The sequence below is a fragment of the Salvelinus alpinus genome, chromosome 4 (assembly GCF_045679555.1).
Source record: "Salvelinus alpinus chromosome 4, SLU_Salpinus.1, whole genome shotgun sequence".
NCBI lineage: Eukaryota > Metazoa > Chordata > Actinopteri > Salmoniformes > Salmonidae > Salvelinus > Salvelinus alpinus.
Window position 1 is genome coordinate 41,077,811 of NC_092089.1, and position 19,088 is coordinate 41,096,898.

The 19,088-nt window shown below is 44.2% G+C and overlaps 1 protein-coding gene across 2 annotated transcripts in view; it reads right to left on the bottom strand.

Moving 5' to 3' along the window:
* The window catches only part of LOC139573659 (zinc finger protein ZFPM2-like), a 139,885-nt gene that overhangs the window by 59,261 nt on the left and 61,536 nt on the right, over window positions 1-19,088 (bottom strand). For both annotated transcript variants that reach the window (XM_071397358.1, XM_071397357.1), the window contains one exon: window positions 7,149-7,273. In XM_071397358.1, coding sequence (XP_071253459.1) covers window positions 7,149-7,273 — 125 coding nt within the window. The remainder of the gene's footprint in view (window positions 1-7,148; window positions 7,274-19,088) is intronic.

Sequence of the window (19,088 nt, forward strand, 5' to 3'; positions counted from 1 at the left end):
CCATAGAGACCCACCGTAGACCCATAGAGAGCCAGAGACCCACAGCAGACACACTGAGACCGATAGAGAACCACTGTAGACCCATAGACAGCCACAGTAGACCCACAGAAGACCCATAGAGAGCCACAGTAGACCCATAGAGATCACAGTAGACCCACAGTAGACCCACAGAGAGCCACAGTAGACCCACAGTAGACCCATATAGAGCCACAGTAGACCCATAGAGAACTACAGTAGACCCACAGTAGACCCACAGTAGACCCACAATAGACCCATAGAGCCACAGTAGACCCACAGAGACCAACAACAGAGCCACAGTAGACCCATAGAGACCCACAGTAGACCCATAGAGAGTAACACCAGACCCACAGTACACCTATAGAGACCCACAGAGACCCACAGAAGACCCTCTGAGACCCACATCAGACCCACAGTAGACCCATAGAGAGCCACAGTGGACCCATAGAGATCACAGTAGACCCACAGTAGACCCACAGAGAGCCACAGTAGACCCACAGTAGACCCATATAGAGCCAAAGTAGACCCATAGAGAACTACAGTAGACCCACAGTAGACCCACAGTAGACCCATAGAGCCACAGTAGACCCACAGAGACCAACAACAGAGCCACAGTAGACCCATAGAGACCCACAGTAGACCCATAGAGAGTAACAACAGACCTACAGTACACCTATAGAGACCCACAGAGACCCACAGAAGACCCTCTGAGACCCACATCAGACCCACAGTAGACCCATAGAGAGCCACAGTAGACCCATAGAGAGCCACTGCAGACCCACAGTAGACCCAAAGAGAGCCACAGTAGACCCATAGAGACCCACAGCAGAGCCACAGTAGACCCACTGAGATCCACAGTATACCCATGGAGACCCACATTAGACACATAGAGAGCCCCAGTAGGCCCATAGAGACCCACCACAGAGCCACAGTAGACCCATAGAGACCAACAGTAGACCCATAGAGACCCACATTAGACCCACAGAGACCCACAGCAGACACACTAAGACCGATAGAAAACCACAGTAGACCCACAGAGAGCCACAGTAGACCCACAGTAGACCCATATAGAGCCACAGTAGACCCATAGAGACCTACAGTAGACCCACAGTAGACCCACAGTAGACCTGTAGAGCCACAGTAGACCCACAGAGACCAACAACAGAGCCACAGTAGACCCATAGAGACCCACAGTAGACCCATAGAGAGTCACAACAGACCCACAGTACACCTATAGATACCCACAGAAAACCCTCTGAGACCCACATCAGACCCACAGTAGACCCACAGTAGACCCATAGAGAGCCACAGCAGACCCACAGTAGACCCATAAAGATCACAGTAGACCCACAGATAGCCACAGCAGACCCGCAGTAGACCCATAGAGAGCTACAGAGACCCACAGCAGACACACTGAGACAGATAGAGAACTACTGTAGACCCATAGAGAGCCACAGTAGACCTACAGTAGACCCATAGAGAGTCACAACAGACCCACAGTACACCTATAGAGACCCACAGAGACCCACAGAAGACCATCTGAGACCCACATCAGCCCACAGTAGACCCATAGAGAGCCACAGTAGACCCACAGTAGACCCATAGAGATCACAGTAGACCCACAGTAGACCCACAGTAGACCCATATAGAGCCACAGTAGACCCATAAAAAACTACAGAAGACCCACAGTAGACCCACAGTAGACCCATAGAGCCACAGTAGACCCACAGAGACCAACAACAGACCCACAGTACACCTATAGAGACCCACAGAGACCCATAGAAGACCCTCTGAGACCCACATCAGACCCACAATAGACCCATAGAGAGCCACAGTAGACCCACAGTAGACCCACAGAAGACCCATAGAGATCACAGTAGACCCACAGTAGACCCACAGAAGACCCATAGAGAGCCACAGTAGACCCACAGTAGACCCACAGAGACCCACAGTAGACCCATAGAGAGCCACAGTAGATCCACAGAGACCCACAATAGACCCATAGAGACCCAGAGTAGACCCATAAAGAGCCACAGTAGACCCACAGTAGACCCATAGAGAGCCACAGTAGACCCATAGAGAGCCACAGTAGACCCATAGAGAACCACAGTAGACCCACAGTAGACCCACAGTAGACCCATAGAGCCACAGTAGACCCATAGAGACCCACAGCAGAGCCACAGTAGACACATAGAGAGTCACAACAGACCCACAGTACACATATAGAGACCCACAGAGACCCACATCAGACCCACAGTAGACCCATAGAGAGCCACAGTAGACCCACAGTAGACCCATAGAGAGCCACAGCAGACCCACAGTAGACCCATAAAGATCACAGTAGACCCACAGTAGACCCACAGTAGACCCATAAAGGTAACAGTAGACTCACAGAGAGATACAGTAGACCCATAGAGATCCACAGTAGAGCCACAGTAGACCCACAGAAGACCCATAGAGAGCCACAGTAGACCCACAGTAGACCCACAGAAGACCCATAGAGATCACAGTAGACCCACAGTAGACCCACAGAAGACCCATAGAGAGCCACAGTAGACCCACAGTAGACCCACAGAGACCCACAGTAGACCCATAGAGAGCCACAGTAGATCCACAGAGACCCACAATAGACCCATAGAGACCCAGAGTAGACCCATAAAGAGCCACAGTAGACCCACAGTAGACCCATAGAGAGCCACAGTAGACCCATAGAGAGCCACAGTAGACCCATAGAGAACCACAGTAGACCCACAGTAGACCCACAGTAGACCCATAGAGCCACAGTAGACCCATAGAGACCCACAGCAGAGCCACAGTAGACACATAGAGAGTCACAACAGACCCACAGTACACATATAGAGACCCACAGAGACCCACATCAGACCCACAGTAGACCCATAGAGAGCCACAGTAGACCCACAGTAGACCCATAGAGAGCCACAGCAGACCCACAGTAGACCCATAAAGATCACAGTAGACCCACAGTAGACCCACAGTAGACCCATAAAGGTAACAGTAGACTCACAGAGAGATACAGTAGACCCATAGAGATCCACAGTAGAGCCACATTAGACCCACAGAGACCCACAATAGACCCATACAGACCCACAGTAGACCCATAGAGAGTCACAGTAGACCCACAGTAGACCCATAGAGACCCACAGTAGACCCACAGTAGACCCACAGTAGACCCATAGAGAGCCACAGTAGACCCATAGAGACCCACAACAGAGCCACAGTAGACTCATAGAGACCTACAGTAGACCCATAGAGAGTCACAACATACCCACAGTAGACCCACTGAGAGCCACAGCAGACCCACAGTACACCCATAGAGACCCACAGTAGACTTACCGAGAGCCACAGTAGATGGGACCGCCCGGTCCCTCTGGCTGCTGCCTCTGTCTGGCTCTGGGGACCAGCACTACAGACTCACCACCTCTCACCAGACTATGGAATGGATGTGGTTGGATAACCCAAGCTGACATGATGTAGTGGTAAAAAAAAAAGGTAGGTAGCTCTCTTTTATATCAGGGTTCAGCTAGAACTGCAAACTGTATTGTTAGGGGATCTGAAAAACCCTGATCAGCCAATGGGAAATTTGGAATATATGCATAATTATTTGACTACATGTACTGTACATATGAGTGAAAATAGCTGTAAGTTGTAGGGCCGGGATGATACCAGTATCGCTATACTCGTAAGTATCGTGGTAAGAAAACAAAACAGCCCTAATGTTAGAAACAGACACCATTATTTTTTTTTATTTTACGAGGCAAGTCAGTTAAGAACAAATTCTTATTTTCAATGACGGCCAAGGAACAGTGGGTTAACTGCCTTGTTCAGGGGCAGAACAACAGATTTTTACCTTGTCAGCTCAGGGATTTGATCTAGCAACCTTTCTGTCACCAGTCCAACTGTCTAACCACTAGGCTACCTGCCACCCCATTATGCTGTCATCCAGAGTCACATTGATTTCTTTTCAGCTATAACACACAACATTTTACACAGCAGGAGTTAGGTCTGCTTTGTGTTTACATTTTTGCCATGGAAAAAATATTGCGATACTGATATCGTCCCGGCCCTAGTAGTCCGTTAGTTTACTCCAATCAGGGGAGGTGGTAGTGTAAAACAAAAAAACGTGGGGATTAGAAATGATGCAAACAATTCAATTCATAGAACCATAAATCGATCCTCAATATTAAAGCTGATCTAGCTTTGTTCAGCCCCCCCCAAAAAGTAAACGCTGACCGCCGTTACTGGTGAATAAAGTAACACCAGTAACCAAAGAATTTTCTCGCAATAAATGGGTAAACACTTGCTCAAAATAAAAAAAGGTGCATAAACTATGTTTATCCTACACTACACCACTGGTGATGAGAAACCTTGCCTGAGACCTGAAGAATCGCATTAGCTCCTCCATCTTAAATCCTAGGCTTTAGCTCAGCTAGCTAACACAGTTTGCATGCAGTTACCAGTCGTACCCTCTGACTCCTGAACACTACGCTCCTCATTGGTGTAATCATCAGACTCACATGACAACTGGCAAGCCTTGACAATCTCTGCTACTACTATGATGGACAGCACCACAAGTGCAAGCTTTATGGAATAATCACAATGAATCTCTGCATCATGGGACTTTTTCAAGTGGTGAGACCGCATGACTTACAGTATTAGCTAAGTTTGAATGTATGCTACAATCATGGAAGACGCCTTGATCTAGATACAGAAGTCTGCGAGTGACGTGTCTGAAAGACCCTTTTCGATTCCATCGAGGGCATATCAATATCACACAAGAAGGTCACGAGTTTCCAGCTTGGATTTCAAAGTGTGAGAGAAAAAGACAGGTGACGTTAATGCCTTAGAGCTGCCATGCCATTGGGTAATTCATTCACCTCTGTGGTTTCACAATCTAACACAGAGAGAAGAGATTTAATAGTCCCTAGAGGTCATACTTCATGAGAATGACTGAGAGCCCCTCTTGGGTGAATGAAGTAGAGACCCATGAAACAATCAGGGTTTATTTCTGCCTTCAAATGCTTTATACTGCCTTCCTGACCCTGTAGAGGAACACGAGGCTGGTCTGACATGCATCAAAACTACCCAGCTTTCTCTTTTCTTTCTCCCTCACATTGCTCTTTTCTCTTAGTCCCTATTTTATTTAACCTCCTAAGGCTTTCTCTGGTTGGGTGAGACATTAGAGCTGGTTTCTGTCTTTAAATGGCAGTATATTGTTAAGACGCAGAATACAACTAAGTCCCTTTCCTCCCTCACTAGAAAACAAGAGCTAAAATACCTTTCTGGGGAAGTTGCCAATGGGGTTTTTACAGTACTACTGTATATATACAAGCAAAACTGCTTAATGACCAGGTGGTTGGTAATACAAGCCGTGCACTGTAAGATGAGTCCCTGATGGAAATAGCAGAGAATTTATTGCCAGCTTTCTTGTTTATCTATAGGTTTGGCGAATATGAAGTATGTTCGTATCACAGTAAAACAGGCAGCTCAATAAAACCAAAATACGTTACTCGAGTTCAGCTAGGCTTTAATGAGGTATTGTGTGAAGTTGCTAACAGCCAGCAGCTCATTTGAGAGATGACTGAGACTAAGAGAAGAGAGAGGAGAGGAGGGCAAGCAGCGAAGCATAGCATATGTACCCATGAGAATAGACACAGACAGGAGAGATCCTTAAAGGCAATATGCCAGCGAGCTCTTCCTCTACCTTTAATTGAGAGAAGATGTTATATTCTTTGTAACCCCTCCACAACCCATTACAGGTGAAGCCTAGCACCTGGCTCAGTTAGACGCCTGAAGATAGGAGGATTCAGGATTCAGGCGAAGGCAGAGGGCTGTAACTAACAATCTAGAACATTACAATATTGTCCAACAGCTCAGTCTCTTAGAATGTGAACAGTTTTAAATGTAGTTAGTTCAGCACGCAGCGTAACTATATCTTAACTTCCTTTTTATGAAGTATACAAATGTAGGAAACCTTTAGTACAAATACTCTGATAACTGCATCTCAACCATATGAGGATGCATTTGACACTACTTGTTCACTCTGAGGGCAATAGACTGTCACATTGGCTACCCACCTTTCATGTAAATTCATGCAAAAATGGAAGAGAACTATATTTGCATGTCATGCACAGTAGTGGCTTGAGGTGCTCATCCTTAGAATCACTCTTTGCTTGAGGATAACAGGCCTGGACCCGAAAAGAGTCCATATTTCATGGTTAGATGAAATATTTAAAGCCATTGATGACTTTAGAACCGTGAGGGGAGCTTAGAAAACAGTCAGAAACAGCTCAGAGAATGATTTAATAAAGTTATAGCGTTAAAGAAATCCGCGAGAACGGGCAGGGCCTCTGAGTCTAAAATCCTCGTGGACTTTTCCTTATGTTTCTTAACAGGATGAATGTGAGATTGGTTACAATTTTTAATAAGAATTTTCTTAATTAATCCAAATGAAAATGAAATATCAAAACCCTGGAGAACTCGTCGTTTCACCAGAGCACCAGGTCAACATATTTTCCAGCCGTTAAAGAGGAACTTCACTGGGATGTCTTAAGACAAGCGGGGCCAGCTGATTGGTGTAAAGCTGGGGTGAGAATAGCAACATCAAATATAATGGATCGTTAGTTCATTGAATCGAGGGTCTGGACTCAAATGTCTTTTTTACCAATTAAAGTGTTTAGTCGTAAAATATGCAGATTAAATGGTTGAAATGAATGCACATCAAAGCCTTTTGCGGGGGGAAATTTGATCCCTGAACAGACAACTCTATGGGTCTAACTGTCATGGGAATTGGTTGCCTCCTCCTTCAAGTTGACTAGGCTTTACCCCTACCCACTCACTCTCACTGTATTGTATTGGTGGAAGGAACTTGCTAGTAGGCTGGCGGGCAAGGCCTCTAAGAACGACAGATGACTGGTGAACTAAAAACACAAACTTTTACTTTTTTTTTAGCAAAGTGAAGGTTAGGTTATGGACCAAAGTCTTGAGAAAAAGGGTGACAGATAATTTGGTGGTATTCTCTGTTTTTTCATGTTCCCAGAGCAGCCCCAGTAACAATGTGACTCTGACAGAATAAGTGAAAGAAAGAGACAGACGTTAAAAGCATGACCTACCATGCCGCTGCCATCGATGTTCATCTCGATCTTCCCGTTGAAAGGTCCCCACGTGGTTCCCACAGGGAGCTGCTGCCGGCTGTGGATCCGACGCTCTCCATCCTTGTGGAACGCATCCAGCTCTCCTATAAAACACCAAGCATCGAAACAGTCATCATATCATAAAACACCAAGAATCTCAAAACAGTCAGCCAAATCCTCCAGTTCCCTAGAAAACACAATAATTAGTATCATTTGTCCTTAAATACACCTCAAAGATCATTGCAAAAGTGCTCCTCTTTCTTTTTCTGGGATACTGTAGCCATCTTGTGAAGTGTCCTGGTATTTGGCTTTATTTGTTGACCATTATCCATTAAAAAAAATTTTTTTATTGTTACATGCACAAGATAGGTGCAGCGAAATGTGTTGTTTTACAGGGTCAGCCATAGTAGGACGGCACCCCTGGAGCAAATGAAGGTTAAGTGCCTTGCTCAAGGGCACATTGACAGATTACTATTTCTTTCCCCCATGCATATAGATCTACAGTCCCTCGTGTTCATAAAACAGTAAACAGTGCAGGTTAAGCCCTCTGCTAATAAAGCCAAAATAATCAGGAGTGAATCCATCATCATCATCAGTTGGAGGGTTTCAAATCAAAACAAATCAAAATAACAGGCCGGTAACCTTGCCTGAAAGGTGTCTTCTCTAGAGATAATCTCTGTGAGACATCGCAGGGCCAGGCTCAGTGACTGGCAGGCAGCGAGAGAGGCAGCAGATTGATCCAGGAAGAAGCTAGGCCCCTTGTTAGTGCTGTGCACAGCTACACTTAATGAACTGTGTAACAGGATAGCACTGTTAGCGCAGCTAGCTAAAACACCCCCGCTATCTTATCTCTTAGATTCAGTGTACTTTCTTGGGACAGTGATTAATCAAATAGTTATGATAATTGGGGCCGTAGCGTGGTCACCGCTGGGTTTCTGGGGGGGAGGAAAGTCATGCAGGCCTCTCAAGTGCACATTTCCGCCCGGTCGCCTTGACAACCTCTGAGTGCCCTGGTTGGAGGATTTAGACCCTCAACCCCCTCAAGCACTATCTGCTTTATCTTCCTGTGAACGTCTACTCTCCCTCTGACTGAACCCAAGTGTTATGATTGTCTTCAGCACTCTAACTTATCACCCTTTTATTGAGGCACATTTTCATATAATCTTCCCGCCTTTGTTACTGTAAAGTGAATGCAATATACAGTACGGCACAATCTAAACAGACCCAGAAGGTATTCATGTATTTCTCAAATGTGATACGTTCTTATTGTAGTTACCGCACATGTATGAACCGTACATTTAGTTTGCAACATTTCTTTCTTTATTTTATTATTTTTTATTTTTTAAATTTTATCCCATTTTCTCCCCAATTTTCGTGGTATCCAATCGCTAGTAATTACTATCTTGTCTCATCGCTACAACTCCCGTACGGGCTTGGGAGAGACAAAGGTCGAAAGCCATGCGTCCTCCGAAGCACAACCCAACCAAGCCGCACTGCTTCTTAACACAGCGCGCCTCCAACCCGGAAGCCAGCCGCACCAATGTGTCGTAGGAAACACCGTGTACCTGGCCCCCTTGGTTAGCACGCACTGCACCCGGCCCGCCACAGGAGTCGCTGGAGCGCGATGAGACAAGGATATCCCTACCGGCCAAACCCTCCCTAACCCGGACGACGCTATGCCAATTGTGCGTCGCCCCACGGACCTCCCGGTCACGGCCGGCTGCGACAGAGCCTGGGCGCGAACCCAGAGAATCTGGTGGCGCAGCTAGCACTGCGATGCAGTGCCCTAGACCACTGCGCCACCCGGGAGGCCCTGCAACATTTATTTTAACCTAGATGTGCACTGATGTTGTAGCTAATCAGTATTCTGGGCATGTATTCCATGCATGTTGAGTGAAGTGAAATGATCACTGAACTTTATAATAACAGATATAATGACCTATTCAGACGAGGTCTATACTGTAAATATCAGCCTTGTATCAGTGACACGCTATTGTGTCAGTCTGTTTGTATGGAAATGCTTTCATCTAATGTGCTCCTTCTCATGCATAAACAACATTGGGTGACGGGTGGCTACGCTAACAATAGGCTACGTTGCTGTTGTTTCCTAAAGATCACACACACCTGGGTCACATCACACCCTGGAGTCAGGAAGAGTTCTCTTCAGAAATACTTCATTCTCTTTTGATGCCATCAGCTACACCCTCCACTATAAAATACACCTGCATTTCAAGAACATTACAGCCCGAACAATTACTTGATGTTGGACAAATGTACAAATATATGCCAAAACTAGAATCAAACAGAGTAATATTCTCATCTCAATACTCTAAACGTTCCTTTCTGTATGATACCAATGACACCACTGCCTACTGTATGTCCAGACAGGCTACTAAACTTTATTTTGTGGAAGAATTAACTCGGATGATTATCTCTCTCCTCCTCCTCCGCTCTGTCTGTTGCCCACTGCGTTACTGACGGTGTGGTGGAAGGTGGCTAAGCTCATTAAGAGAGAAATGATTAAACATTGGAGCACAGCTGGCCACCATCAGAGGCAGCAGGCTCCCTCAGTGCGATGCAAGGGAGAAGGAGCGCATGCAGCCACCGCTTGATGCATTCTGTCTGTCCTCTGATAAGAGCGAGGCCCTTTAACCACTTGGATGCTAGTTCCTGTTTAGCCCTGTTGACACACCGACCGCTAGCTACAGCCATCCCCAGCGGGCGGGTAGTCTCTCTCTCTTTCTCTGTCTCTCTTTCCCCCTCTCGCTCTCTCTCCCCCTCCCCTCTCTCTAGTTGATACAAGATGGGGGGATGGGAGTAGTAGGTGTGTGAGAGAGAAGGGAGAGGGGGGTACAATTCAATTGGAGGTTTGAGGTCCTCATACAGTGTCTGTGTGCCAGTTGTTTGTGTCCCGTACCAAATGTTGCCTGAGGACCTTGGCTTCCAGCTGGTGTGTCACATCTGTTGCAGATACAATCCTCCGACCTCAACAAAAACACCAGCTGAAAAATAATAAGCCTTCATACTTTATCTCTCCATTTGCCACCAGCATTTAGGAGTCCACTATCTATAGATAAAGAATATATAGATATGCATTATGATAACAGACAACTGGTTTTATCTAAATGGGGTCTGTGGACAGTCTATACTCCCTGATATCTATATTATGTTGGATGGTCAGAGCGAAGAAGCCTCCTTTGGAAAATCTTTAGCCCAGCCAAAATGAACACTCTTTGTCAAACGTTTCCTCTCTGAGGTACTGAGACTATTTTAAAAGACTACAACTCAAGTGCCAAAACTCTCACCTTCTCACTCTGCTCATACCTTAATAAACATTAATGACAAAGTAAAAAATAAACACTCACAGTATTGAACCCTTTCTCACAAATCAAAGACAAGGCCTGAAGAAAGAGTGGCCTTCAGTGAGCTCCAGTACAGGGGGCTCTGACAAACCCTACCCCGCTCTGTCCCCCTCAACGTCGCTCAACACCCAATAGTGAAATGCCACGGTTCTTGGGCAAGAGGCAACTGATGATGTGACTAAAGAGTCCCCCCCCCCCCCCCTTCGATAAGATCATCATCTGTCGCTAGACTCTGGGGTCTGTTCCTGCTCTCTCTGGTCTCCACTGATACTTGGCAGCCCAATGAATGTTCCTTTGTGTGTGGAGAGATCCTCCTCAGATAGCACCCAAGATGCTCCACGCTGGCATCTGTTTGTTTTGCTGTTATGCGGACAGAGGGACAGAGAGAAAGAGGAATAGGGAACCTCATCGTCTCTCTCTGCGTCTCTCTTCACTGGCATAGCTCGGAATGCTAATGAGCAGTGTCTCAGTGGCAGGGTGCCATCTTGGTGTGATTTAAAGAATAGATGGTGGAGGGGTGGGAGAGAGGGAGAGCGAGAGACAGACACCCCAAAGCTGAACCCATCACCTCTTTTTTAAATCCACTATTAGATCTCCAATAACATGACCTGTTGTTTAAAATGAAGAACATTTGCCCTCACCTCCATTCAAGTGGTATCTATATAGGTACAGTCCACATACAGTAACACCGTAGTTCAATCCATGTGAGCCAGTGAAGTATGTTCTGAATGGTGGGTGCAGTGGGTTCAGTAGTAAACAATCACTCAACCATAAGATCACTTTCTATGTGGCAATGTGGCATTCAAGGGACTCAGAATGTTACCACAGAAATGTTACCACAGAAATGTTACCACAAAATCTCAATGTATAAATGTTTGAACACTATGGTGGATTCCTAGTGGTTGATGATGGATAGACTTTGTATTCAAATTTTCTTCCATATAATAATGTACTCCACATCTCCTGGTGTGGAACTTCATCCAATTTGGATTTAACTTAATATCATTTCTCTACAGTGAGGGTCATAAATGACAAATGACAGTGTTAGGTGGCTGCAGATTAACAGTAGTTTGACTGTAGCCATTTAAAACATGAATATTAGTTCAGTGACCAACTGAAAACTAAGACTTACCTTGGTCGCCTATACACATTCTAGTTATATGTATTTATACATAAATAAATCCTATTTCCATGGTTAAATATTTTTTCAACTAATAAAACCACTTTCCTACTATCCCTTGAATGTAACAATTGGAAACAAAATACAATCCAATGTAATATTTTTTGCTTAAAAACAACAATTCACTGGATATTCACTGGATATCATAAAATGGTAACAATTGAAACCATGTCAATCTATGTAGAGAGGTGTACAGTAGAGTAAGAGACTGCTGTGACAACGTTCAATAATAACCCCATGTCTGTCAGTTCAGAGACGCAGCTATCACAACCATCGCTATTGACGGAACAGGTTATAGAAGTGCCAAATGGGATACAAATGAATATACCACATGGAGCATATAGAGGGTGAAATGGAACGTACAGTATCTCTCCACAAAAGGTGCTACATCTCTAAAGGAGCAGAGATGTGATATGAAATGTTACAGCTGAAGGAGAAATGCCAGTGCGCCTTGATAAGAGAGCGATGAACTTTCCTCCCCTTCCCCTAAACCTCCATTATCAGGTCCAAGAGAACAAAATGCATCATTTATAACCCAGAGCAGCACTATTATCTCTGGGCAAGACACTTGTTTTAAAACACAGATGGACCTTTTCCCTCCTCCTCCTCTCCCTCTCTCCCAGACGAGAACCCCCTGCTTGTCTGGCTCACACCCTCCTTTTGAGCAGCGGGAGGGAGGGGAAACTTGACCATTTTGGGAGAGCAAGTTTCCTAGACAACCGCATGTGCTTGGCTAAGAGGAAGGGGTGCAAGGAAAGGGTTGGCCCCTATAGGTCAGCCTTGTTTTGAGGACACTCCTATAGGTCAGCCTTGTTTTGAGGACACTCCTATAGGTCAGTCTTATACACCATATTACTGTCCTGCTAATGTTCCTGGACCTTGTAGGCTAAACTGCTGAGAAAACTGTTCCAAATGGTTGTCCAATCAGTCAAGCTATTTGTATAGCAATTTTTTATTTAACCTTTATTTATCTATGCAAGTCAGTTAAGAATAAATTCTTATTTACAAATGTACAATTTTTCCAAAAGGAAAAAGGCCTCCAGCGGGGACGTGGGCTGGGATAAAATAAATAAATAATAATATAGGACAAAACACACATCACGACAGGAGAGACACCACAACACTACATAAAGAGAGACCTAAGACAACAACATAGCATGGCAGCAACACATGACAACACAGCATGGTAGCAACACAACAGGACAACAACATGGTAGGCTAGATGCAGTTATTTCGAAATCAATATGCATTCAAAATGCCAGGCTTTTGAGAGGTTATTCAAATGACATAGGCTATTCACTGCCCTTTACAGACTAGACTAGAGTTTTGCACTCACTTGAAAACAATCATAACATTCTTCATAAGCTTCTAACTGAGGCTATAGGCTACATCTCAAGCCTGTCTGTCTTCATTGTTCTGTTTCGCAAGTACGCACCTTGCCTATCCGCTGTCACGGCTATTCCTTTTAAATCTTGTGGAGCCCCAGGAAAAGCCAGACTACAAAAGCTTGTTGGACACATTGGCTTATTTTCTTGAACGGGCAGGGAGTTGGAAAGGATACACCTATATTTTCCTATAGTATTCCTATCTCAACACAGGGCTACATCCTGACAAAATAGGCCTACACCATATGAGAGGCCTGATAATGTATATTTCTGGGCCCTCTAAACTGTAGGGAATAGACCCAAACTGATCAACATGGTTGCATAATCAGGCCTAGCCTGTATGCCTATGCCGCTATTTCTGCATGAAACAAAACAGAGCGGTTATTCATATCAAAATCAAATCAAATGTTATTGGTCACATACACATGGTTAGCAGATGTTAATGCGAGTGTAGCAAAATGCTTGTGCTTCTAGTTCCAACAGTGCAGTAATATCTAACAAGTAATCTAACAATTCCCCAACAACTACCTAATACACACAAATCTGACAAGTAATCTAACAATTCCCCAACAACTACCTAATACAAACAAATCTGACAAGTAATCTAACAATTCCCCAACAACTACCTAATACACACAAATCTAAAGGGATGAATGAGAATATGTACATATAAGTATATGGATGAGCGATGGCCGAGCGGCATAGGCAAGGTGCAGTAGATGGTATAAAATACAGTATATACATGTGATATGAGTAATGTAAGATATGTAACATTATTAAAGTCACATTATTTAAAGTGGCATTGTTTAAAGTGACTAGTGATCCATGTATTAAAGTGTCCAGTGATTGGGTCTCATTGTAGGCAGCAGCCTCACTGAGTTAGTGATGGTTATTTAACAGTCTGATGGCCTTGAGATAGAAGCTGCTTTTCAATCTCTAGGTCCCAGCTTTGATGTACCTGTACTGACCTCGCCTTCTGGATGATAGCGGTGTGAACAGGCAGTGGCTCGGGTGGTTGTTGTCCTTGATGATCTTTTTGGCCTTCCTGTGACATTGGGTGCTGTAGGTGTCATGGAGGGCAGGTAGTTTGCCCCCGGTGATGCGTTGTGCAGACCGCACCAGCCTCTGGAGAGCCTTGCGGTTGAGGGCGGTGCAGTTGCCGTACCAGGCTGTGATACAGTCCGACAGGATGCTCTCGATTGTGCATCTGTAAAAGTTTGTCAGGGTTTTGGGTGACAGGCCACATTTCTTCAGCCTCCTGAGGTTGAAGAGGCGCTGTTGCGCCTTCTTCACCACACTGTCTGTGTGGGTGGACCATTTCAGTTTGTCTGTGATGTGTACGCCCAGGAGCTTAAAACTTTCCACCTTCTCTGTACCTTCGATGTGGATAGGGGGGTGCTCCCTCTGCTGTTTCCTGAAGTCCACGATCATCTCCTTTGTTTTGTTGATGTTGAGTGAGAGGTTGTTTTCCTGACACCACACTCCTAGTGCCCTCACCTCTTCCCTGTAGGCTGTCTCGTCGTTGTTGGTGATCAAGCCCACTACTGTTGTGTCATCTGCAAACTTGATGATTGACTTGGAGGCGTGCATTGCCACGCAGTCGTGGGTGAACAGGGAGTACAGGAGAGGGCTGAGCACACACCCTTGTGGGGCCCCAGTGTTGAGGGTCAGCGAAGTGGAGATGTTGTTTCCTACCTTCACCACCTGGGGGCGGCCCGTCAGAAAGTCCAGGACTCAGCCGCACAGGAAGGGGGTTGAGACCCAGGGCCTCCAGCTTGATGATGAGCTTGGAGGGTACTATGGTGTTGAATGCTGAGCTGTAGTCAATGAACAGCATTCTTACATAGGTATTCTTTTTGTCCAGATGGGATAGGGCAGTGTGCAGTGTGATGGCGATTGCGTCATCTGTGGATCTATTAGGGTGGTATGCACACTGAAGTGGGTCTAGGGTGGCCGGTAAGGTGGCGGTGATATGATCCTTGACTCTCAAAGCACTTCATGATGACAGAAGTGAGTGCTACGGGGCGGTAGTCATTTAGTTCAGTTATCTTTGCCTTCTTGGGTACAGGAACAATGGTAGCCATCTTGAAGCATGTGGGTACAACAGACTGCGATAGGGAGCGATTAAATATGTCTGTAAACACACCAGCCAGCTGGTCTGCGCATGCTCTGAGGACGCGGCTACATCACAGTTTACACCCTCTGGACAATACTTGTGTATTCACTTGATAACAACAATACTTTCCTCATTGCATTATGTTGTTGTAGCCTAGGTATAATCATTTGGTCTAAAAACGTAGGCCTAGGCCTAATCAATAGTGGGGCTTTAAGTGCCCTGGAACCACAGAGTGCAGCCTGGAGGAACGCACTACTGATCTGCCATTTCAGAATCTGTTAACCTATTTTTCTTGCACTTTGACAAGTAAATATTTAGCCTATAGCCCTAATATTTATCTAATGAATGGCCTAATATCTAGCTAATATTTAGCGTCTTACTTCAGCTATACATCACTAGCCTCTCTATCCCAGCTGTTCCTGTGCGCAATAGGCTATAGGCTATGGACGCAAGACTCTCCTCTTCTCGTGAAATCCCAGGAAAAGCTATAGGCTACAAAATCTATAGGATATTTATTTTGATCATGTTTTATACTAGGCCTTATAGCCTATTCAAGGAAAGAAGCAGGCTTGTCCTTGCTAATTGCTGAATGTAAAACAGGCCTACAGGTTAGAAAATGTCGGGAAAGTTGAGGAAAGAATGTGCATTGGTGTGATCACTTTTGGCCGGTCATGATAACATTGTTGCACTGATGCATTGCAAATAGTTGCGCAGGACATACAGAGATGAGCACAGTGAAAAAGAAGACACAAACGAATTGACAACCATTAGAAAAATTGAAATCACTTATAAACCACTTGAGCAACGAGGCAATGACATGCTGTAAAAGATGTGCAGGGTAAACAGCGCATGTTGTTGAATTGCTACATTTAGAACACACGTTACTATATTATTTTCCAGTTGGATTACATGTACATTGAAGTATTATTTGCAGTTGTCACTATGACAATGAACACACCCTGGAAGCACTGGTCTAAACCAGTATCTCTGCATTAGAGACCTCCTGAATGGTCTTGTGTTACCACCTTATTAATAGTCTGCATGCAGTAGAATGTGTTAATCAGTTGATTGACAGGCGTAGGACTGAAGAACAATAAACGATAAACTTTACTCTAGTGTGGATGCTCACCAACGTTTTCTAGTTATGTAACCTATAGTTTATTATTATAGTTATTGGATTGGATTGGTGGCCTTAACTCTGCCACAACACAACTAACGTTATTATCACAACAAAACTATCCTACTAGTAGGTCTAGCTAACGTAAATTAAATAAATATTAAATTACACATACACTTATTTACTTGACTTTTATACTCTATAAATTGACTTTTTCAAATAATTTACTCCGGCAAGTTTGCCACTGGCGCACTGCAGTAGGGAAATGAAGCGGAAGTCGAATCCATCACTTCCGTTGTTTGGCTGTGCCCATAGCAACGTTCGAAAATGAGGTGGATCGATCAGCCTTGTTTTGAGGACACTCCTATAGGTCAGATTTGTTTTGAGGCCCACAAGACAGGCAAGGGTTTGTTGTAGGAAAAGTTAAACAGGCCATAGAGATTAGGACATTTTAGCCAAAGATATAGATACTGTCTGTGATTTTAACACAAAGCATAGAGGACCGGGATGATTCTATTGCTAACATGCACAATGTATGCGGAGTATAGTTTCATACAAAGAAGTTGATCAAAAAGGTAGAAAACGTTCTATTGATTCTGGCAGGTTGAGAATATAATATATTGTTGCTGTTTAGATCCCATTTAATCACAAGAGGGAAATCAGAGAACTGTAATATAAACAGGAAATACATCTAACATCTACTGAGAACTTGTCTCTGATGTATATAATTGACGTAAACACTGAGGCGGTATGCTATCATTGAACAATAGGAATATGCCAGTTGTCAAGTCCTCAGTTTGATCAAAAGCCTAGTGAAGTTAGCAGTAAGCATACAGACAACAATCTCCAACACATCCATCTTATACAAGTGCCACCCTGTCTATTGATAGCTGGTAAAACAAGACAGGAAAACTTAAAAGGATGAAAGTCTCCTCACACAGATATCTCAAACAACATCTAGAGGACGCCACATTTTTTGTTGTTGATTTGATTGTTTTACACGTTGAGAAGCATCAGAAGGATATCACTCCTAATTTGCCTGTCAGATGGACTGAATAATTGTTTCTATTTGATTCTATTTGTTTATAAGGGAAGCATTCACATACCGGTATGACTGGATGCCTGCTAAAACACAAAAGCTTAACAGAATTTTATGAACAAAACTATTGAAGTTTAGAAGACTTGCTTTCATTAAAAAACAAACAATATATACATACAATCACTTCTAAGAGGGGAAAATACATTTATGGAAATAAATCAAGCAAACAAGGCTATAGTAGCAAACATATTTACAGTCGTAACTGTTAACTATGGGATTGAATTTAACACTTAATTTACAGACTGGAGTATTTCAAAGAGCTCCTGAAACCTCTTCCCCAAGTCAATTACCAGATTTCAAACTTTCCGTAAACAGGAATTCTGTTTTTCCTGGGTGACCTAGTTGTCTTTTGTGAGTAGGTTTTAGCCGGAGCAGTTTGACAGTCAACAGATAAGATGGATTAAGCTTTTTTTTCATCCAGTTTTGATGTGAACAGCGTAAAAGCGGGTTAAATCATCCAGTTTCAGGAGTATTTTTAAATGCCTGGAGATAGTGTGATAAAGAGGATAAACCTAAGACTTGGGCTGGGAAGGTCAAGGTGGCGGTTTTAGAGAGCAACTACCCGCTGATGAGGCCAGCTCCCTGTCTCTCTCAGAGCAGACTGGGTATAGCAGCCAAGCCCACCGCTCATCACCGCCAGAAAGGATACGTGTGACGAGTGAAACAAAATCCACCAAGCCCGGCATCAAAGAGCCATGCACCTACTGTCTGTCTGTCTGTTTGTTTCTGTCTGTCTGTCTGTCTGTCTGTCTGTCTGTCTGTCTGTCTGTCTGTCTGTCTGTCTGTCTGTCTGTCTGTCTGTCTGTCTGTCTGTCTGTCTGTCTGTCTGTCTGTCTGTCTGTCTGTCGGTGTGTGTGTGTGTGTGTGTGTGTGTGTGTGTGTGTGTGTGTGTGTGTGTGTGTGTGTGTGTGTGTGTGTGTGTGTGTGTGTGTGTGTGTGTGTGTGTGTGTGTGTGTGTGTGTGTGTGTGTGTGTGTGTGTGTGTGTGTGTGTGTGTGTGTGTGTGTGTGTGTGTGTGGCGTGTGTGTGTGTGTGTGTGTGTGTGTGTGTGTGTGTGTGTGTGTGTGTGTGTGTTTTCAGGGGAAATGGGAGTATAGGTGATGTATAGTACATGAGGTCTATATAGTCTAGAGATGGTCCTCCTCCGTGCTTCTACACCTGCATTGCTTGCTGTTTGGGGTTTTAGGCTGGGTTTCTGTACAGCACTTTGAGATATCAGCTGATGTACGAAGGGCTATATAAATACATTTGATTTGCTTTGATTTGATTTGTAGCTCAGCGGGTAGAGCACGGCATCACTGAGTTGAAGTGATGGTTAAGGTGAGTGGGTATCACAGGGTTTAAAATCACCCGACTGGCTTTTTGATTAGAATCCTTTCTAAATTATTTACATCAGACATACTGTACTGTACTGTACTGTAGGATCTATTACCATAAAATGACTCCTGGCAGAAGGACGTATGGAGCAGAAAGTAAAATAATAAATAATCAGATAATTAATCAAAATAATTCAATACACAGCCTTTAACAAGAAATACAAAAACTATTAGAATATAAATCTGATTTTGCGAGGCAATTATACACTGTAACAGTAACTGCATCTTTTAATTACAGTAATAGTGCAGTTTGATCAATTTAAAGTGAAATAAATACATACTGCA